Source organism: Callithrix jacchus, chromosome 20, assembly GCF_049354715.1.
Source record: "Callithrix jacchus isolate 240 chromosome 20, calJac240_pri, whole genome shotgun sequence".
NCBI classification, from domain to species: Eukaryota; Metazoa; Chordata; class Mammalia; order Primates; family Cebidae; genus Callithrix; species Callithrix jacchus.
Window position 1 is genome coordinate 14,379,659 of NC_133521.1, and position 23,335 is coordinate 14,402,993.

The following is a 23,335-nucleotide window of genomic DNA, read 5'->3' on the forward strand; positions in this document are numbered from 1 at the left end:
TTTTGCTCATCAAGAGATACATATCTACTGGAACAAGCCACAGACTGAGAGAATATTTATTACATAGAAATCTGACAAAGAACTTGTATACAGTATATCCATGAAATGTCTACAAATCAATAATAAACAGATAAAAAAATAGGCAAAAAACTTAGACACTTCACAGAAGACAAATAAATGGACAATAAGCACAAGAAAAGGTGCTTTGCGTCAGTGATTATCAGGGAAATGCAAAATGAAACCACAGTAAGATATCACTTTATACCTTCCAACATGGCTAAAATTGAAGACTGGCAACAACAAATGTTGACAAAGGTTGTGCAGCAACTGGAACTCTCCTACAGCAGGCAGGAGTGTAAAGTGATAACAACCACTTTGCAAAAACAGTTTGGCAGTGTTTTATAAAGTTCTTATAAACCATACAGCCCAGCAATTCCACTCCTGGGTATTTACCCAAGATAAATTAAAACATATATCCACAAAAAGTCTTATTTTTTAAAAAATTCTTATATAAAAATTGTTGTTAAAAACTGAAACAACCCAAATGTCCATCTTGTCTATCACCGAGAGAGTGGATAAACAACCCATAGTATATTCACACAATGGAATATACTATGTTTGTTACTCAGCAACAACAAAAAACTACTATATGCAACAACATGGATCATTCTAGCAAGCATTATGTTAAGTGAAAGAAGCCAGACACCAAAGAATACATTCTGTATGATTCCATTTGCATGGAGTTTAACAACAGGAAAAGCTAATCTAAGGTGATAGAAGTCAGAACAGTGAAGGTCTATGGAAGACAGAAACTGACTGGAAGAGGGTACACTTTCTGAAGTGATGAAAATGTTCTGTATTTTTATTGGGGTATTGGTTATAGGGATCCAAACTCATTGAATTGTACACTTAAGGTCTGTGCATTTTCATGTATGTACATTTTACCTTCAACAAAAAACATACAAAGAAGAAAACCAGCCAAGTGTTGTGGCTCACGTCTATAATTTTAACACTTTCGGAAGCTGAGGCAGGAAGATTGCTTTAGCCCAGGAGTTTGAGACCTGCCTGGCCAACATAGTTAGACCCCATCTCTCTAACAAATAAAAAATTAGACAGGTGTGGTAGTCCACACTTGTAATCCCAGCATTTTGGGAGGCTGAGGCAGGTGGCTCACTTGAGGTCAGGAATTCAAGACCAGCCTGGCCAACATGGTAAAACCCCATCTCTACTAAAAATACAAAAATTAGCTGGATGTGGTGGTACATGCCTGTAATCCCACCTGCTTGTGGGGGCTGACGCAGGTGAATCGCTTGAACCTGGGAGGCAGAGGTTGCAGTGAGCTGAGATCATACCATTGCACTTCAGCCTGGGGGACAGAGTAAAACTCAGTATCAAAAAAGATAGTAAATAAAAATAAATATTAAAAAATTAGCTGAGTGTGGTAGTACACACCTGTAGTTCCAGCTACTCAGAAGGCTGAAGTGGGAGAATCACTTGAGCCCATGAGGTCAAGGCTGCAATAAGCCATGATCGTGCCACTGCAATCCAGCCTGGGTGACAGAGCAAGACTCTGTCTCAAAAAGCAAAAAAGAAGAAAGAAAGACAAAGAAAACCATTTGCATTTTCAGGAACTTATCCTTAGGAAATAATCAGGGAAGTAGTCAAAGGTATACAGTTATTACACTATGAAGTGTAATAGAGAAACAATGGAAATAATATAAATGTTCAACAACATGGAATGGTTAAACAAATTATATTAACACAACAAAATACTATAGAACCAATAAGAATGACATAACGGATATGTAGTAACTTCATACAAAGATGTTCACAACATATTATTGAATGAAAGAGCCACACATAATAGGGAGTGGAATGTCCATTAACTGATAAACGGATAAGTAAAATGTGGTATATACACACAATGGAATATTATTCAGCCATAAAAATGAATTACTGACACAGACTACAACATGGATCAACCTTGAAAATACTATGCTAAGAAAAAGAAGGCAGTCACAAATGATCACATATTATATAATTACATTATTTATGAAATGTCTAGAATATGCAAACTTGTAGGGACAGAAAGTAGATAACTGATTGCCTAAGATTAGGAGGTTAAAGAAAAATGGGGCATGATACCAATGGGTATGGGTTTTCTTTTGGGGGTAAAAATGTTGAAAATTGATTGTGGTGAGGGTTGTACAGCTCTCTGGATACACTAAAACCACTGAACTATATACTTTCAGTAGGTTAGTTGTACATGTGAATCATATCTTAATAAAGCTGCTATAGAGTAAAAAAAAAAAATAAAAGGCTACATGTATATATGATTCCATTTCACTACAAAATGTATTCATAGATGCTTGGTAAAAAATTTGGATTCAACAATTCAAAAGTTAACTGTTATCTCTAGATGAAAAAAATAGGTATAATTTATTTTACTTTCACTTCCCTATCTTTTCTGTAATAAATACGAATTGCTGTAACCAACCTCATGCAAATAAAGTATTTTGAAGGCTTTCATGGTTTATACCAGTGACGCAGAACTAAGTAATTAACCCAAAAATAATAAATTCAACTATTCATATTTATCAGAGAAAAGACAAGGAAGTTTGTAAAACTTCATATCTGAGCATTAAAGTTGGGTATTAAAGTTGCAGCAGCCTGTAGGTAGCAGGCGACATTAAGGGCTTCTCCTATAAACTATTGCACTAAACTTTAATGCAAGTCCCCCAGGAGACCTGTCTACTGGCTTCCCAGCTCTTGGCTGAATTCTCAACAGGAGTCTTGACAGATGGTAGTTCACAGATATACCACATAAACTCAAGTGTCACCAAGTGATTAGCACCCATAACCAAATAAATAAGTTCCGAGTACATAAAGCGGATGTTAACAGCAAAATCTCCATGTTGTTTATCTACACGGTAACAGTCACATAATAAACAGACCAAAATAAATGATCTCATCTCTTCCAAGCATAAGAAGAAGACATTAATGAGGAATGACAATTTTATGGTTATGAAGGTTATTACTTGCCTCTCTGTAGAACAAATCCGAATTATTGTAGACATCATAAGCCAAAAGATTAGTCTGTGTCCCCACTAAAAGAGTATCACAGCCAAGCTCGGGGTTCAATACGCCTGCAGTCAGGCAGCTGACTGCCTGGTTAATGTTGAGAAGAGAAACATCAGAGTCCAGGGGGCTCTGGAAGACCCTGGATGCACTGAAATGCTGGTTCCGTGTATGAGGATTATGAATAAAAACCTAAAACAAAAATCAGTTAATTATATTCCCTTAAAATATAAAAAATTAGTATCATACTTTAAAAAAAAACATGTTACTAACACATCAACAAGAAGTCACTTTAATCTCCTATAAAACTTAAAACACTTATACATAGTTCAATGCATGAACAACTTTCAGTCATTATGAGTCATGGAAATCAGGTGGTTCTTAGCCTTGTAAGCAATAAGGTAATGAAAAAGATCTAGTCACTGCTTACCAGGCCAGCTTACATGCTGCCTCCTAGCAAGATGTCCAAGTACTCTTAGAAACTAGATTGGCACACACCGGGAAGATTATGGAAAACAGAATAAACACTTCTTTTATTATCTTTCTCGTCCCAGCACCTAATGAATTCACTTCCTAGACCTTAAAATGGTCTGCTAGTTAGCAAATTTGTTTCACAAACTTAAACTGAGTGATGCAAATCAAGTATCTTGAAGGCGTTCATAGTTTATACCAGTGATGTAGAACTAAGTAATTAGCCCAAAGATAATAAATTCAACAGTTTCAACTATCATAAATATAATCTGAGTGTTTGCATAAATTATTCAACTTTCTTGGACTTCATCTGTAAAAAGGAGGTTTGCACTAGAAAATGCATTCTCAAGAGACGCAAGATCCCTCCTAGGACAAGTAACTGGGTTTCCAATAGGGGAATCATGTAGCTCTTCACAGAACGACACTATAAAAAGAGATATACAGTATATCTGAGGTATCAGAATTTCACTGGGGAAATTTTCATAATCTAAAAAACCTCCAAGGTGGGCAATATAAAAAAGGAGGGGGAGATGAGAAACACTTGACTAGGAATTCCTCAAGCCCCTTCTAGTTTTAAAGTTTGTAAAATTTACATGAGCATTTCATGCCTTTTGCATAAATCCAAACAGAATTCATTTTAAATTAATACCTACCCAAGGCAGCCTCTTCAACAAAAAATAATTTTTAAAAGAACTGACTAAAAACATAGATGAGGTGTGCAGCCACATGTTCCCATCTGTGTAGCACTTTATAACATGCTTTGGTAAACATTAATTACATTTGATCCTGACAACAATCCTTGATTTCCAGGTGAAGTCAGAAGAGTTAAGGCCCTTTGCTAAGGTCCTGAGACTGGTGACAGGGCTAAGACAAGGGCCTGGTGTGCTTCAGACCCTGAGCTCCAGCCACCATATCACATTTTGTTTTATAACAGTTCTGAACAAAGGAATCCTTACAGAGTTTTCCAGAAATCAGATATGTTGAGAAAGAACAGGAGGGAAAATATCTTATGGGCCCCATATTCATTCTTACTGGAATGGAAAGACTTTGCGATTTTTACAAAGAGCAGCAAGGATCTCAGGAGTCAGATTTCTCCCCAGTTCCCTCCTGTTGTTCTCTGCACTAAGAGAGTCCACAGAGAGACAAGTCTGTCCCTTCAGGCAAGGAAAGAAAACAATCTCAGTCACACAACAAAATGACCACTCCCAGGGCTTCCAAAGGACTGGCTGAAGTTCACACATTTGTTCTAGCTGAGGAGGTGTTATAAAAAATATAAATTAAACTAACCCCTAAGCATCACCATGAGAGAAAAAAAAAAGTTTTCCCCCAAAGGAAAACTCTAATGTTCACCCTGCAAGAGATTCCTTTCATTTATTTATTTTTTGAGACGGAGTCTCACTCTGGTGCCCAGGCTAGAGTGCAGTGGCACGATCTCAGCTCACTGCAACCTCTGCCTCCCGGGTTCCAGCGATTCTCTTGCCTCACCCTCCCAAGTAGCTGGAATTATGGGTGTATATTTTTAGTAGAGACAGGCTTTGAGTTGGCCAGGTTGGTCTCAAACTCCTGACCTAAGGTGATCTGCCCGTCTCAGCCTCCCAAAGTTCTGGGATTATAGGTATTGAGCCACCACGCCCAGACAGACATTTCTTTAAAAAAATATCCTTGCTAAGGTCCAGAGTCAGCTCCATGTTCACAACAGCGTCCCAGATATAATGATAAAGTCCTGTTTCTAGAGATGCAGGCTTTAACCCTAGCTGGAATGTTTAATTGCTTTTAAGAGAATATATTCATGGTGTTATTTGAATTGTAAAATATTACTAATTCTTTTTAAGGTCTCAAGATAAAAGATCAGGCCAGAACTTTTTAGATTTGTTTATAGTTCTGAACACAAAGTATCCGTCCAATTACACAAGACAAGGGATCTCCTTTTAATTTATTTATTTACTTATTTTTGGCTATTTTCGAAAACAGCCCTAGAATCAAACAGTCCTACCTTCCACTCCAGGTCACAGTCTGCATAAGGGCTGCGCTAGGGACCTCTGCCTGATCACCCTGCTTCTATTCCTACACCTACCTCCCTGCGTCCCATCACAGAACATCCTCCACATACCAGCCAGTTAGCCTTTATCTAAAACATAAAGCGACTTCTAACACCCATTTTATCAAAATTGTCAGGGGCTTCCCAACTTACTCAATATAAATACCAAGCTCTTTGCCATGGCCTACAGGTTCCTATATGATCTGGCTTGTGGCTACCCCATGGCCACCCTCATTGCCTTCCAACCATAGCTGCTTCATCGTGCTTCTGAAACACACCACACATATCTCCACCTCAAGGTCTCTGCACCTGCTGATCCCTTTGCCTGGAAGGCACTTATCCCACAAATCTGCAGAGCTTGCTTTCTCAGTTCCTTCAAACATCTTATCAAATGTTATTAGAGGCCGTCTGATCACCTGTGTAAAACAGCAAGCTCCCACCATACTGAATCCCTTATTCTTTTTCTCCTCTGAAGACACTTGCATATTCGGTTAACTGCCTGGTTCCCCCTCTCAAATATAAACTACATGGGGGCCATTCTCCGATGCACCTGCAGAGCTACAAACATTGCCTAGCATGTAGTATGCCCTCAAATTAGGGGCTGAGTTAATATCAATGGGATATTTTCAGCCCATTTATATATCTGCTATGCACCTACAGCACAACCAACATGAAGTTCTTTTTAACATTTGTCAGTGCCTTTTTTTTTTTTTTTTTTGAGACAGAGGCTCACTCTGTTAGCTGGAGTACAGTGGCACGATCTCAACTCACTGCAACCTCCGCCTCCCAGGTTCAAGTGACTCTCCTGCCTCAGCCTCCCAAGTAGCTGGGATTACAGGTGCCCACCACCACATCTGGCTAATTTTTGTATTTTTAGTAGAGACAGGGTTTCATCATCATGCTGGCCAGGCTGGTCTCGAACTCCTGACCTCAGGTGATCCACCGGCCTTGGCCTCCCAAAGTGCTGGGATTACAGGCGTAAGCCACTGCACTCAGCCCATCAGTGACTTCTAACAGTAACAATAACTAACATCATGATGTGCCAGACCCCATATTAATAGCTTAACTCTGTTATACTACTTAATGAAAATAAAGCCTTACTTTTTACTTCCATATCCCAAGGCGTATCATACAACATACGTGGAAGTGTTCTAAAAACTATAAATTGTTACACAAATGCTAGCTTATTAAATCCACGCTGGGTCAGACAACACACACTCTGGCCACATTCCACGCTTTTATTTGACTGGCTCCAAGTACTGTGTTGAACCTCTCTGAACTGCAATTTCTAGTCAGTAAAGTAAGACTCATAAAAAGAAAATAACAGATAACAATTAGTGACCACTTCCTATATGCAAAGTGCTTAGCTCATGACCCCATATATTATGTACTATTATTAAATGCCTTGCCCAAGGTCATGAAATAAATAGATACTGGAGCCAAGAACCACCATACCTATGACACGCTGCTGCCCTTGGCCTTGTAGCAATGATGCTGAGATGATTCATGTAATAAAGTTTTGTGCCTGTTTTAAGTTATTAGCCTTGTCACTACTTTCCATGTATTTTGGGCATGCCTCCATCAAATACAAAGGGCTTTGATATGCCTTGTCTGTTAGCTTCCGGACTATAAGCTTTCTGAAAGTAGGGACTCCAACTTTACATCTCCAAAATCTACACAGGCGGTGTTCAGCAGAAGTCTGGTGAATGTTAAATGATCGTGTCTCTTTTATCTCTTTGACTCTCACACCTTGCACAGTAATGGCACATAGTAAGCACCTAATCCTTAGTGAATAAATTATGGGGAAAGAACTGAATGTACATAGGCAAGGATCAAAAGTGCAATTTGAATAATATAGGAGTCTTTGCATTCTTTTGTTCGATAAAGGAGCAGTGTGAGGGGCCGGGTGCGGTGGCTGACGCCTGTAATCCCAGCACTTTGGGAATCTGAGGTGAATGAATCACTTGAGGTCAGGATTTCGAGACCAGCCTGGCCAAGATGGTGAAATTGTCTCTACTAAAAATATAAAAATTAGCCGGGCGTGGTGGGGGGGCATCTGAAATACCAGATACTCAGGAGGCTGAGGCAGGAGAATTGCATGAAACCGGGAGATGGAGGCTGCAGTGAGCCGAGATCACGCAACTGCACTCCAGCCCGGGCGACAGAGCAAGACTCCGTCTCAAAAAAAGAAGAAGAAGAAGCAGTGTGATGAGAGAGTGGGAGGAATTCCAAGTTCCAAGTGACAAGATGAGGCCCTTGGCTTGAATCTGGGGTCGGTTATTACTGCTAACCCAGACCAAGCCCGTTCGCTCCGGAGACGTCTCTTCTCTAAGCTCTCTATGCTCTCTATGTCCGGGGACCCCGACCTCGCCAGACTCTAAGTGCCTGACGACAAGAAAACGTCAACTGCTCAGAAAAGCTGTTCCTCTAAGACCCCATTGTCCTCAGAAGGATGGAGCTACAGAGTAACGGTTGCCGGGAATACGGGCTGGGGGCGGGGTCGGGGAGGAGGCGGGGTCCCAGGGGCGCGGCCGGCGGAGGTCCTGGGGTTCCCTGGGGCCCGGGCTCCCTGCCGGTGGGGGCGGTTACCTTGCCAGCTTGGGTGGCGGCCGCCAGACACGGGTGAGTCCCGTCGTAGCGCCCTATGGCCACCATGCGGGGGCTGATTTTGTGGCGCAGTTTCAGGGTGAACACAGGCACCATGATGGCGGCGGCTTAGGGGAGGAGGGTTGGCGCCTCGAGGCCAGCGCAGCGGAGCCGGCCTCACGCGCCCGGGTGAGAGGTGCAGGGTCAAGACCCGCCCAGGCCCAACCTCCTGAGGCCGCGGGCGAAACAGCCCGGGAAGAACTTGTCCAGATACCGCCGGCTTCGCCTGCGGCTGCGCAGACCAGTCCGCTCCTTCTGCGGCTGCGCATTAGCGCCTCGGAGCCTTCTGCGGCTGCGCGGTGGAACCTCTGCTGCGCTGCGGATGCCGCTGGTTGCTCCTACGGTAATTTGTCCCTGTGGGTTGAACTCCAGTGACCCGTCTACAGGGACTGTCCCTGAGCCAGTGCAGCCCAGCTGTTTCCCCTTCTAGCACCACAACCAAGCTGCACCCCTGCAAACTCTACACAATGCTACCCTACTCCAGAGGGTCATTAATTAAGTAAATCTTTCTCGAGTGTTGGCTCTGTCCCTTGCTTTGGTGGCTGTGTGGAGGAAAACCATACCAGTGCTTACACTCACGTTCAGTCTAGGGCTCCTGGTAAGGCTCCCTATATATTTTTAAATGCAAACCTGCAAAATTGAAACGTGAACAACAAAATTTCCTTGAGGGCCTATTGTGTGTCATACACTGTTCTAGATAATAAATCGTAGTAAACAAAATACAAACCTCTGCTTTCCTGGAACTGACATACTAGTCAGGGAAGACAAGCATTAAACAAGAAATACATGTCATTCGGTAGTACTAGAGAAAATTAAGGGAAGGAAGAGGAGAGAGAGGGTTGGAGGGAATGCAATGTTAAGAAGGGTGGTGGGAAAGAGACCTCTCAGAAAGTGACATTCAGACATGGACTATTAGGAAGTGAGAGAGCCAGCTTCAATGGAAGGTGTTCCTCCAGAGGAACTAAAGGTGAGGCCCCGGGGACTCACTGCTGCCTTCTGGAAACGGACATTCTGGGGTGGGTGATGAGATGAGCAAGGACCACCAGAGGAGACTTGGAGTAGCCAGCAAAGAAGTACAATCAGGAGAGTACGGTGTCCTGGACGCTCAGTGAAAAGAGGGTGGCCAGGAGGAGGAAAACAACTATGTCAGATGCTATGTCAACAACTCGGTCTTGAAAGATGAGTTCTGGGCCAGGTGTGGTGGTTCATGCCTGTAATCCCAGCGCTTTGGGAGGCCGAGGCAGGCGGATCACTTGAGGTCAGGAGTTCAAGACCAGCCTGGTCAATAAGGTGAAACCCTGTCTCTACTAAAAATACAAAAATTTGCCGGATGTAGTGATGGGCACCTGTAGTCCCAGCTACTAAAGAGGTGGAGGCAGGAGAACTGCTTGCCCCCAGAAGGCAGGGGTTGTAGTGAGCCAGATCGTGCCAATCTACTCCAGCCTGGGCGACAGAGTGAGACTCCATCTCAAAGGGAAAAAAAAGAAAGATGAGTTCTGGAATAATCTTGATACTTGCATTTATTAATTACAGTTATACAAATGAGCATTTTTTTTTTCAAGCTTGTTGGTGTATCTGTGACTAATTGTAACCTCTTTTGGAGATAAAATCAAAATACTAAATAATGTTAAAATACTAAGTTTGATAATCTTTACTTTTTAAATTTTATTTGTATTTTATTTAGAGACAGGGTTTCATACTGTCACCCAGGCTGGAGTGCCGTGGTGCCATCACAGCTCACTGTAACCTCGAACTCCTGGCTTAAAGTAATGCCCCAGCCTCGTCCTCCCAAAATGCTAGGATCATAGGTGTAAGCCACTACTCCCAGCCTAAATTTAAAGATCCTGATGGAATATAAGACCTGAGCCTGTGGCCCTTCAGGCCCCCTCTGATGGACCATGCTTCTGAAACCTGCCTCTTTCTACCTCATCTCCACCCTCACCCTTCTGTCACCTGTCTAGACTCCAAGTCCTGTAGCAGCTTCCTGACTAGCCCTGCCATGGAAATTACCCTGGGTCATTGGAACTTACTTTGTTTTGTGACGTCCCTTCTCTTTAGTCCCCAGATTCTACCTACACAAAGTCATCATCTCACTGAATCCACTCAGCTGTGTTACTAATTGATCACATCTTGATCAGCCACCTCTCCAAGGAACAGCTTGAAGAGAATGACTCTCTAATGGACATTTCAGATCCTTTATTTTTTCCTGACAAACATTTATTGAGGGTCTCCATGTTCTAGATGGTGTTCAAGAACCTAGGGATACAGCAGTGAACACGAAAGATATAGTTCATACCCTCATGCAGTTTACATCCTCTAGGGAATAGGAAGCTATAGACATTAAACATGAAAACAAGTTTGCCAGGCGTAGTGGTGCATAATCTTTTTGAGATGGAGTCTTGCTCTGTTGCCCAGGCTGCAGTGCAATGGTGCATTCTTGGCTCACTGCAACCTCCGCCTCCCTGGTACAAGCAATTCTGCCGTCTCAGCCTCCCAAGTAGCTCGGATTACTTTGTAATCCCAGCACTTTGGGAGGCTGACATGGGTGGGTATCACCTGAGGTCAGGAGTTCGAGACCAGCCTGACTAACATGGTGAAACCCTGTCTCTACTAAATATAAAAAAATTAGCTGGGTGTGGTGGCACATGCCTGTAATCTGAGCTACTTGGGAGGCTGAGACAGGAGAATTGCTTGTACCAGGGAGTCGGAGGTTGCAGTGAGCCAAGAATGCACCATTGCACTGCAGCCTGGGTGACAGAGCAAGACTCCATCTCAAAAAGAAAAAAAAAAAGGAAACAAGAAAGATCATTTCATCTGGCAAGAAGGCTGATGTGCCAGAGCTTGAGAAGGTCTCTCAGAGGAGGTAACATTTGAACCAAGAGCTTTGTGACAAGAAAGTGGCAGCCATTCAAAGATGTGAGGGACGGGCAGTCTAGACAGAGGGAACAGCAAGGGCACAGGGCCAGTTTGGATGTGTTTGAAGACCAGCAAGAAAATAACATGGCTGGAGCCTAATGTGTAAGAAGAAGCCAGGTCACCTAGTGCTTTTGAGTCACACCAAGGAGCTTGGGTTTTACTCCAGCAGGTAGACAAGTCCATGGCCCACTGGATTTCTATTTAAGGCTGGTCTTGGCCTCCGTCCGTCCGGCCACACCTTCCTTACTGTTTGGATTGCCTTGGTGGCCTCTAACTTTCCGGGTTATTTTCCTATAGGACATTACCGTCATTGACATCAACATCATTAACATTTACTGGGCATTTTTTAGGTGCCATTCTAAGAACTTTATATGCATCATCTGACTTAATCATACTATAATTCTGCAATAATCCTACATAGGATTGTAGGATTATTGCAGAATTATACAATATTGCATGGTTATCCCATTTTATACCTGACAAAACTTTACCATTGTCACCTCCTCTCTTTATAACTCTTCATTGGCTCCCTATTTTCAATCAAAAAAAGCAGTAGATTAAACAGATTCCCAAATTCTGACCACTGTTGACCTCTGCAGGCTCATGTTTTGCTTCTTCTTTCTTCAGACTTGATCTTTCTTAGATGCCATGTCTAGCCCCTCTGCTCAAATTGTGCCCTCTGCCTAGAATGTCCTTCCCCTCCCTTCATGACTTCCCCCTGGGTATCACCTGAGGTCAGGAGTTTGAAGACTGAGGTTAGACATCACCACTCCAGCAAATCATGTTTGACGGCCTCCCTCACTGCTATTTCCACACTTAGGAGGTAGCCACCCTTCCCCTGTGCTTCCATCAGATTTTGTATCATAATGAGGGTACTTGAGTTTAGGATTAGCCTGGATTCCTAGAACGACAGGGAATCCCCCATCCTCCCTGCCAACCACTGATCAGGGCAGGGGACTTACAAGCTTTCCTCTGAGGAGAAAGGCCCAGGGCTGACCCCCTTCTGCCAAAAGTCCAAAAGTCTTCTCTGCCTCCCGCGACTCACCAGGAATCATTGGTTCTTCAGAGGAGACACCTGTCATCCACACATCAGTGAGAGCTGGGACTCCTGAGGATCTAGGCCTTGAAGGTGGGAGAGGAGCTGACAGTCGATGGGCTCTAGGGAGGCAGCACTACGTAACAGGTAAGCCCATGAGCCTCGATCACATCAGACCCGGGTTCAGATGCCTCCTCCATCAGCCACTAGCTGAGACTTAGCCCATTATTTAATCCCAGTTCTCATATTTATTGATTATCTTCTCTGTGCTAGACACTTGACTCATACTCACTTTTTTTTTTTTTTTGAGACAAGGTCTCACTCTGTCACCCAGGCTGGAGCACAGTGGTGTGAACATAGCTGACTGTAACACTCGAACTCCTGGCTCACATGATCCTCCTGCCACGGCCTCCCAAAATGCTATGATTACAGACATGAACCACCATGCCCAGCCACATAATAACTTATTTAATCACCACCACCCTCGGAGGGAGACTCTGTCATCATCCCCATTTTACTAGAGAGGAAACAGAGTCGTGGTAGACTCCCTAATATAAGCCTGAGGTCACACAGCTGATATGCGGCCGAACCAGGATGGCTGACCCAGGTGTTCGGGCCACAGAGCCTGAGCTCCTCACCCCTGCACTCTCCTGCCTCCTGCAGTGAACCTCCCAGAGCACCAGCGGCCTCAACTAGAAAAGAAATATTAGCAGTCCTCACCCGTAAAGCAAAGCCAGTCCTTCAATTAGGGCTCCCAGAAGTGGTTATTATTATAACCTCTAGGTGAAGTGCTGCCTTTGACTGGTTAGGGTCACCGTTCTAACAAATTTCGTCTTTTTTCTTTTGCTGGTAGGTATCATTGTTCCCAGTTTCCTTGGGATTGGAAAACCAACCTAGTAGCCAAGTTTTAGTGGGACTTGGTCAGGACCAAAATTGAAGATCCTGATTTCCAAGGGTTGGGGAGCCCGTCAGGAGGGTGCCTTAGGCCACCCTTAGGCAGCCTGATACCTGCCATGTCCTTTTCTTGTCCTCACATTGAGTTTGCAAAGCACCCCCACTAGAGGGTGTGCAGGTGTAGAAAACAGAGATTTGGGCTCCTTAATACTGGATTAAAGGCCTGGAGGGAGGCAACATAGAGGGCTCCCCAGCACAGGAGACTCCAGCAGCCTCAGGGCCCACCCTGAGGAGCAGACTTGGGCAGGGAGGCCATGTGGAGACAGATTTTCTGTCTTTTTCTTTATGCACTGTATATGTTTATGCTATTTTTACAGCACTCTTGTTTTACTTTTGCAATTTAAAACAAAACCTTTAAAATAAAGTAGTGTAAGGGCAGGGGTTGTCTGTGGATTTCAGGATCCAAATCCAGGTCCTCTCCCAACCCCTCTTGGTCCAGAACAGGCCTATAAAGGACCCCAGTCTTCAGTTTCCCCAAACTCTTTAAGGCAACTGGCAATCAGGACCACTCCTCAAGTCACAGAGGGACGGGGCCAGGAGACCGCCAGGGCAGAGCAGGACGAACGGGGCTGGACTCCCTGAGAACTTTCCACCCAGCTTCTCTTAGGCAGCAGTCCTCCCAGGCTTCCTGTCCTTCAGTCTTTCATCACTTGACTTCTTTTCTGGAATTCTTGGTAACTCTGTGATGTAACTGCTGTGGATCGTGGGGGTGAGGCTGTCCATGTTTGTCTCTTCTGTCAGCTCATTTCACACTTGCAATAAATGAAATTAAGACTCATATGTTCAAAGTCATTTTGCAGTGTGTCGTATGAAAAACAGAAACAGCATCTTCCGGTCAGTAGACGGGGGGGAAAAGTTACAACTACTACTAATAGCTAACATATGTTGAGCACTTCCTAGGAGCCAGAATGCTAAATTCTTTACTTATATGATCATCTCAATCTTCCCAATAATCCTATGAAGGAGGTAATATCATTATCCCCTATTTACAGATGCAGAAATGAATTCAAGTCCAAATTTTCCCTAGCCCCACATATCCCATGGAGGTGATAGGAAAAGCATCAGTGTTAGTTACCTCCCACGCCCACCCTCAGAGACCCAGCAGAACCTTGGATACCTAGTGGTGCCAGAAAAGGGGCAGAGATCTCAGACCTCCAGTCTTGTGTTTGCTGCAAGCAATCTTGAGATATCCAACCACATGACATCCTTGGCCAAACTCTCAGTGGTCTCGTTATGGGAGATTCTCTGACACTTTCATGGGCGCAAAACTCCCTGGGAGGCCACACATCCTAGTTTCTAGGATACCCTATCCCTCAAAACTTCGTGCAGGTCTCCTCTCAGGCTCTTGCTGTACCCCCAGGAGAGGCCAGGGTCCACAGTGTTTCATAGATGCTTGCAGATCAAGCCTGTAAATAATCTCGGAAAGAGTTGCTGAAAGTTAGACTAGGTGAGAAACACTTACATTAAAATGGAATCACTGCACATCTAGAATATGCCCTGTACTGGCCAGGCACAGTGACTCATGCCTGTAATCCCAGCACTTTGAGAGGCTGAGGCAGGTGGATCGTGAGGTCAGGAGTTCGAGACCAGGCTGGCCAACATGATGAAACCCGGTCCCTACTAAAAATGCAAAAATTATCTGGGTGTGGTGGCACATGCCTGTAACAGCAGCTACTCAGGAGGTTGAGGTAGGAGAATCGCTTGAACCTGGGAAGTGGATGTTGCAGTGAGCCAAGATCATGCCACTGCACTCCAGCCTGGGAGACAGAGTGAAACTCCATCTCCAAAAAAAAAAGGTGTTCTGTATAGATAAAGAATAAACAGTTCCTTACTGTTTCTAAAGCTCCCCCACTGTAGAGTTTTTGAAATTGTATTCTGTTATTCTCCTTTTACCATCCTGTCTCTCCCCTGTCCCGGTCTATGCTGAGAAGGCCAACCTTGACAGACTTTATGGCTCCATTCCCTTGCACTGCAAGGTGATCAGATGATGGGAGGGGAGAAAGGTCAGAAAACAGATTCCTTTCCTGCTGCTGGGTATAATTTTGGGACTGGTTATACTCCTCTACCCACCACCACTGCTCTTATTGGGCATTTCCTCAATCTTAACTCCAACTTTCCCTGGGCCCTGTAATGGCACCTCTCTCTGTCTCCTTCCTCCAGGCCCAGGGATGGCGACGGTTCCCACTGTGCTAGTCTGGACGCCTCATCGTCTCTCCTGGGTGTGCCTAATCCTGCACACACCTCTGTAAATTGTCCCCTCATTAAACTCTGGTTCTGTTGAAAGGTAGCAGGCTCTTCCACACCAAATATACCATTTTGGCACAAGGATTATTTTGAGCTGAAAGCAGTTGAGAAAAAGCAGATAGAAGAAAACCTTTCTGTTTGCCTCCATTTGCCTAAAGCAGGATGTAGGTGTCCCTCCTCCCCTCCCTTCTGGAAAGGACAAAGGTCAATCAATGAAGATGTCTTCAGGGCCTTATTAGACCAGAGGAATCTACCTAACGAATTTTACTAACCAGACTTTATCTACCATTAGTTTCTTGTATATTTGCCTTCCTACATTTTGAGGTTCCTTAGAGGCTCAAGGTCCTTTTTGTCTTGTCACTGCTCTAAAAATTTAATGTGTTTTGTCAAAGATACTATATAAGCTGAAATTCTAAATCAGCTCTTTGAGAATTACTCATTCCCTGGTTATCTCCCATGCATATATGATATATTCATGTCAATACAATCTTGTTTTTCTCTTGTTAATCTGTCTTTTGTTGCAAATGTTAGCACCCTCTCTTTCCTGCTGGAAACTGATACACAGACTGTGCTTTTGACTTGACCTTGGTGAAGGAGGTTCTTGTTGGAGTTGAACATCAGTGTATCCTGTGAGGTTCGTGTGGATACAGCTCACCTCCACCTGCCCCAGAATGGCAGCATGGTTCAGCATCTTCTCCTGCTCTCTCCTGGTCCAAATCTCTGCCCAATCACAGTTACCTCCCAGCAGTCTCTCTGCTCCCACTTTGCCTTCACAGAGCAGCCAAATATCTTTATTTTTAAAAGAGAATAACTTATTTCACAAGATGTTACCATTAGAGGAAAATGGGTAAAGACACATGAGGTCTCTCTATATTATTTCTTACAACTGCATGTGAATTTACAATTATCTCAAAATGAGAAGTTTAACTTTTAAAAGTTTAAAGGTAAGCATGGAGGAAGGTCAGGGAGTAGCATGAAAGGCACTACGAAGAAAACACAGAAAGAAAACATGACTGTGAAATCACTGTGCTGGGAAAGGGAGAATAATTATTGTCACACTTCCAGGTGCTTAGGTGGCTAGCACTCAGTCCTATCAGTATCCAAAACTGGCACTTTGGAATTTAGATATCGGGGGGAAGTGGGGGATGGTGAATGGGTACCAAAAAAATAGAAAGAATGAATATGACCTACTATTTGATAGCACGACAGGGTGACTATAGTCAATAATAACTTAATTGCACATTTTGAGATAGCATGTAACTAGATGGTTTGTAATACAAAGGAGAAATGCTGGAGGGGATGGATACCCCATTCTCTAGGATGTGATTGTTTCACATTGCATGCCACGACCTCAACATCTCATGTACCCCATAAATATATATATCTACTAGGAATTCACAAAAAATTTTTAAATTATAAAATAAATAAAATAAAGAATAAAGTAAAAAAAATCATTTTAACTACAAAAAAAACCAAAATGTTGTTACAAGATGCTTCCTCAACATGAACTTTCAGGAATCACAGTCACAGAAACACAGCAAAGATGGTAGAGATGAGAGTCTGGAGACTGGAGAATGAAGTGCACCATTGCCAAGACCCCAGCCTTCCCTGCATTGGCTTCAAAAAGGTCTGGAGCTGTGCTCTCCAATATGGTAGCCTGAGTCCTGTGGCCATTGAGAACTTGAAATACGGCTAATTCACCGCAATAAGCTCTAAGTGGGAGAACCATCCCAGCAAGCTGACCACAGCTGGTCTTCCCTGAACTCCATGAACCACATTGTCCAAACCTTCTCCACTCCTGCCAACAGTGGCTGTCCCCCCAAACTATGAGATGCTGAAGGAGGAGCATGAGGTGGCTGTGCTGGGGGCGCCCCACAACCCTGATCCCCTGACAGCCACGTGATCTGCATCCACAGTGAGACCTCCATGCCTGACCATGTATGTCTTCTGGCCCCTGTGCAACACCGTCTTCATGAACTCCTCCTGCCTGAGCTTCATAGCATTCATAGCCTACTCTGTGAAGTCTAGGGACACGAAGATGCTTGGTGACCTGACCGGGGCCCAGGCCTATGCCTCCACCGCTAAATGCCTGAACATCTGGACCCTGATTTTAGGCATCATCACGACCATTCTGCTTATCATCATCTCAGAACTCATCTTGCAAGCCTATCGATAGATCAAGAGAAATCATCCAGGCCAGGAGCTCTGCCCGTGACCTGTTTCCCACATACTCCACCATCCATTTCTCGCACTGTCCCCGGAGCCAAGTCCTGTATCAACCATTTATCTTCACACACTTTTCTGCAATGGCATTCAATAAAGTACCCGTGTTCCTTGCAAAAATAATAATAAGAAGCTGTAAGTGTAAAATACAAGATGGATCTGCAAGAATGCATATAAAATAAGAATTGCAAATATCTGATATTTTTATATTGATCATATTTTGAAATCATAATATTTTACATATATTGAGCTAAATAAAATATATTATTAAGAGTTTTTGTAATGAGAAAAGTCCTGATGTGAAAACATTTTTCGACACTTACAGAAGAAAGCAAAGAAGCCCTCAGAAGTATTTTGTTCCCTTTTTGATCACTTCCAGCAAAATACAAATTTGCTGTTATTTCCTCTATGGAGAAAAAAAAGCTTTCTCAGCCAGGTGCAGTGGCCCATGCCCGTAATCCCAGCACTTTGGGAGGCTGAGTTGAACAGATTGCTTAAGCTCAGGAGTTCAAGACCAGCCTGAGTAACATGGCAAGATTCTGTCTCTACAAAAAAATACAAAAATTAGCTGAGTGTGGTGGCACATGCCTGTGGTCTCAGCTACATAGGTGGCTGAGGCAGGAGGATTGCTCAAGCCTGGCAGGCATAGGTTACAGTAAGCTGAGATTACACCACTGCACTCCAACCTGGGTGACAGAGTGAGACCGTTTCTCAAAAAAAAAAAAAAAAAAAGCTTCCTCTATGAATAAATAGTCCAAATAGTGTATGCATACTTCCACCCACTCCAGAAGTAGAACTTAACTCTCCTCCCATTTTTAGGTGGGCTGAACTTCACTACTTGAAAAAAGTTCAAAAAGTAGAATATGGAAAGGGAAAAATAGTGACTTCATAGGAGAGAGCCTGGCAGACACCATTTTAACCAAGTGACCAAGGTTAACATCAGCAGCAATAGAATTTGGTATCAAATACTCCCTGATATAATGAGATGGGAAGGGCACATCATCTCTGTGGTTTCTTCTCCAAGTCTATAAACTCTGTCTAATCATAAGAAATCATCAGATAAACCCAAATCGAGGGACATTCTATAAAACACCTGACCAGTGTGCCTCAAAACTGCCACGTTTGTGAAAAATAAGGGAAGTCTGAGAAACTGTCACTGATTGTAAGAGATTAAGGAGACATAATTATTAATTACAATCCTGGGTGCAATCCTGGAATGGATCCTGAAACTGAAAAAGGACATTAGTGAGAACATTAGTGAAATCTGATTAGAGGTGGTAGTTTGGTTCGTAATACTGTAGCAATGTTAATTTCTTGGTTTTGTTAAATGGACAATGGTTACGCAAGATGGTAACTCCAGGAAGTTGGGTGAAGGGTCTGCAGATCCCTTGCCTGAGGCTGGAGATTGGGGTGGTAACAGAAGAGTCAGTAGTAAAGAACTTTTTAGGGTGATAAGAATGCTCTATCTGTATTTTGATTGTGGTGGTTGTTACATAGCTTCATATATTTGTCAAAACTCGCCAAACTGTACATTTAAAGTAAGTGTGCTTTGTTATTTGTAAATTATGCCTTAAGAAAAGTGATTTAAACTATGTTTTAATAAAAAAAATGGCCAAGTGCTATGACTTACACCTGTAATCCCAGCACTTTAAGAGGCCAACGTGGGTGAATTGCTTGTGCCCAGGAGTTCGAGACCAGTCTGGAAAACATGGTTAAACCCTATCTCTACAAAACATACAAAATAATTAGCTGGGTGTGGTGGTGCTCACCTGTAGTCCCAGCTACTTGGGAGACTGAGGTGGGAGGATGGCTTGTGCCCAGGAGGTTAAGGCTGCAGTAAGCCATAATCACGTCACTGCACTCCAGCCTGGGCAACAGAGTGAGACTGTCTCGAGAAAATAAGTTAATTTTAAAAAATAAGATCATGCCAGTCCCATATATAAAGTTCTCCAGTGGCTTCCCTTACACATGGAATAAATCTGAACTCCTAACCTAGCCTATAGAACTCTGGTGTCTGCAAATCATCCCAACATATCAAATTTGATCTCACCTCCTGGCCTTGGCACTTACAGTTCCCTCCACCTGGAATGCACCGGAAATGTTCTGCCCCAAATCTTTCCAAGTCTAGCTGTTAAGGGGTAGGGCCTGAGCCTCCTGCACCTATCTCAGCCTAAAACTAGGCACCTCCTACCTCCAGGTTCCAGCTCAATCTCCTCAAGCTAGGTTTCTCCGTTCATCTGAGAATCAAAACTCAGGGATCCACCCCTGACTCCTGCCCATCCCCAGTGGAACTCAGATGGCACTGCAGGCCCTCCTAATTTTGGTCAAACTCAAAAGTCTCACTAAGCATCCCTCCCAGCTCCATATCCTAGCTCAACATCAGCCTGCCCCTCCTCCCACACTTCCCTGGCCTGGCTTCCCCTACAAGAAACATTCTAACCTAATGTCATCCAAGCACCTTCAACAGTTCCTGGCACTAGTGGGTGCTCTTTAAATATTTGGTGAAGGAATTTATTCCAATAAGTCAATATTCACATCTTGAATAGCTCATTTGGCAGGACCTACTATACCACCTTACAGTTCTGTCCACCTGGAATGCTCTGCCCCTAGATTGTTTCAAACTTGGCTCCTACAATCGGATCTGAGCTCAACACTTCCCTCCTCAGAGAGGACTGCCCTGCACCCCAGTCTCTTACATCACCCTGCTCTATCAATCCCGGCCTGTAGGATTTGCCTACATAACTTCTCCCCATTGAAAAGTACAGAATAGATTATCTGGTTTTGACTAAGATGCATTGAGAAATGATGCTTCTTTTTCTTGTTTTGCACCATTTACCACCTCTGTATCGTGTAGATAACCTGATATTCACTACATGCAACCCTGAGTATGATCCTGGACTATGACCCTGGAACAGAAAAAGGACATTAGTGAGAAAATTAGTGAAATCTGATTGGAGAGTATGGTTTCGTTAATAACGTTACAGCATATTATTACACGCTATATAATACAATGGTATCCTCAAGATTCCAGGCAACATGAGTGAGCCAGAGACTGCAGAAGCAAAGAAGGGAAGCCAGGGGAGAGTGATCACTGTTTGCACACATGTGAGGACCAGGACTTCATGTTTTTTATAAACAACAATAAAGCATCACATCCTCATTTATTGAAAGATTTATTCAGTCAATTACTCTTAGGAAAATAAACAAGAAAGATTTAACCCATCAGCGTCCAAATATCATAATACCTTGCCAAACAATTCACTCAAAGAAAACTCATTTTGATTGATTTTTTTTGATGTTGTTGTTACTTTTCTAACATTCTCTGGCTTTAGGCATAAGCTTTTTATTTTTTCATTTTTCATTTTATTTATTTATTTTTTTTGAGACAGTCTTGCTCTGTCACCCATACTGGAGTGCAGTGGCACAATCTCAGCTCACTGCAACCTCCACACCTCTGTGTCCCAAGTTCAAGCAATTCTCCTGCTTCAGCCTCCTGAGTAGCTGGGGTTACAGGTACCTGCCACTGCACCTGCTAATTTTTGTATTTTTAGTAGCAACCAGATTTCACTATGTTGGACAGGCTGGTCTCAAATTCCTGACATTAAGTAATCCACCCACCCCAGCCTCCCAAAGTGCTGGGATTATACACATGAGCCATCATGCCTGGCCAGGTATAAGCTTCTGATTTTGAAATGCATGTGTATGTTACATGAGTTGTGATTGTTTTCAATCTACCAATAAACTCTGCTATATCTTTTCATTGTCAGTATTTGTGAAAAACTCCTCCCACTTTCATCTCCACCTGCCAAGCCCACACTAGTAAATGAAATTGATGGGAAGGTGTGACCTCAGGTGTGCTAACAATGACAAGCCTGCTTTGCCAGAGCAACAAAGAGCTGAGAAGTCTTCAAATAATTCTGAAATTAGGAGAGGCCACACCTGGATGCAGTAAGCCCAGGTCTCAAGGAGCAGAGGAACCGGTTTCTGACCCATTCTGTCCTGGGTTCAGATCAAAGCTGATAAATGGAGTCTATTCCATTTTCCAAGGAGTGTGCTCTTTATAGCCCCCTGGAGCCATTCCTGGGTGTTACCAGCATCAGACGCTGGCTCAGGCTTGACTCAGCTTTAGTAACTACCTATGTGAGTGGGGAGCCAACCTCTGGAGCACCTGCTCAGGAAGGTTTGAGTTGTTCTACTTTGGTACGAACTACTATAGCTGAAAGCAATATGCAGCTTTGTGGATCTGAACATCATGTCCTCAGGGGACACAGAAGACTAAAGGAAACTCAAGTTCCATTTCCACACTCATGGCATTTCCAAGTAGGAAGGGGCCAGAGAGATCACCAGCCCAGGCTTCTGCCTGAGGCGACAATCACCATCCTTCCCGTTTGAAAACTCCCTGTCTGCAGGTGGCTCACATCTCACACAAAGGCCATTACATTTCAATGCAGTTCCCCAGTTGAGACAAGCCTAGACAATAGAGCAAGACCCTGTCTCTACAAAAAAATACAAAAAAAAATAAGTGGGCATGGTGGCACACACCTGTAATCCCAGCTCCTCAGTAGGCTGAGGTGGGAGGATCACTAGAGCCCAGGAGGTCGGGGCTGCAGTGAGCTATGATCACACCACCACACTCCAGCCTGACAAAACGAGACCCTGTCTCTGGAAAAGAAATTCTCAGAAATGTCCAACTTATAATGAGCTGCATTATCAGTCTCTCTGTGGAAACAGCTTGACTTCATTATTCTGCCCATGTCAGCTTCTTGGGTATTTGAAAACGTATCATCTTCCCTCCAAGCCTCCTTGATGCTGAACCCCCCATGTGGCCCCTTTACAGGATCCTGGGGAATGCAATTCCTAGTTTCTTTATCAACCTGGGCACACTTTAGCATCACATCTTCCTGAAGGGGCCAGCTCCGAGAGAAACAGAATTCTAAAGCAGATGTAGATGTGTCACGAGACCCCCCCTCCCGCTCCCTACACCCAAAGTCCCCCTTTCTATCTACCCACCTCAGCTCCCAGGTGCAAGCCAGAGGTAACACAGACATCAGGGCTGTGCCGACACCATGGAACTCTCCAGAGAAAGACACCAAGAAACATGATCAGCACACCTTCTTTTTTTTTTTGGCAATTGATTAGAGATTTATTTTGCCAAGGTCAAGAACATGATTGGGAAAAAGAAACACAAGTCGCAGTAGGATCTGAGACCAGTGCTTGTTGTAAAGAGTTTTTAGGAACTTTGATTTTAAAAGGGAAAGAGCAAGCAGGAGAGGAAAGGAAATAAAAAGGAGAGAGGGTAGGCAATGAAGCCAAGTGGTTACATTTTTGCGAGGCTCTGATTAGCACTCAGTGGATCTATGATACATTTTCTATGTGCAAAGAGGGAGTAGGGGAGAAGTCAATGTTGCATTTTCTCATGTTCAGTAACTCTCCATTTTGCATAAGATAAAGAGAGCATGTGAAATTACAGCTATCTATTTGGGAACAAAAAAGGCAGTTTCTTGCATGACTCAATTCCCAAACTTAACTTCCCTCCACTGTAGTGAGTTTGGGGTCCCGAAATTCTCTTTTCTTTCAGCAGCAGTAACTATGACCACCTTGTCCTTGGCAGTTGTGTGTCACCACTTAGCCCTGCCATCCTGGGATCCAATTACTCCCATTGCATTTAGGTTTCCTAATTCAGTGACTGCAGCTCCCACTGTAAGTTCTGGCCTGCAGAGAAATCACAG

At 43.5% G+C, this 23,335-nt stretch overlaps 1 protein-coding gene, 1 long non-coding RNA gene and 1 pseudogene across 6 annotated transcripts in view; 2 read left to right on the forward strand and 1 right to left on the reverse strand.

Annotated features, from left to right (window-relative positions):
• Nucleotides 1-8,476, reverse strand: part of BBS2 (Bardet-Biedl syndrome 2) — a 37,911-nt gene extending 29,435 nt beyond the window's left edge. For 2 of the 3 annotated variants that reach the window (XR_013530479.1, XM_002760968.8), the window contains exons 1-2: nt 8,177-8,476; nt 3,043-3,270 (exon numbers count right to left, since the gene is read on the reverse strand). Coding sequence is in view for 2 of the 3 variants with exons in the window: in XM_002760968.8 (XP_002761014.1) it covers nt 3,043-3,270; nt 8,177-8,290 (342 nt within the window). In the remaining variant the exon portion in view is untranslated. Of the gene's footprint in view, nt 1-3,038; nt 3,271-8,176 lie in introns of all 3 variants that reach the window. The other variant, XM_054248664.2, reaches the window with a different exon arrangement.
• Nucleotides 7,675-15,890, forward strand: LOC103789434 (uncharacterized). 2 transcript variants are annotated; one of them, XR_008478204.2, is made up of 3 exons: nt 7,675-8,052; nt 12,198-12,332; nt 15,300-15,890. It is a non-coding gene; the product is annotated as an uncharacterized LOC103789434 (long non-coding RNA). The 2 variants fall into 2 exon arrangements; XR_008478203.2 differs by lacking the exon at nt 7,675-8,052 and adding an exon at nt 8,092-8,209.
• Nucleotides 15,891-17,022: 1,132 nt separating this feature from the next.
• Nucleotides 17,023-18,332, forward strand: LOC144580587 (interferon-induced transmembrane protein 3 pseudogene; annotated as a pseudogene). The gene has a single exon (XR_013530480.1). The product of XR_013530480.1 is annotated as an interferon-induced transmembrane protein 3 pseudogene (transcript).
• Nucleotides 18,333-23,335: the final 5,003 nt, after the last annotated feature.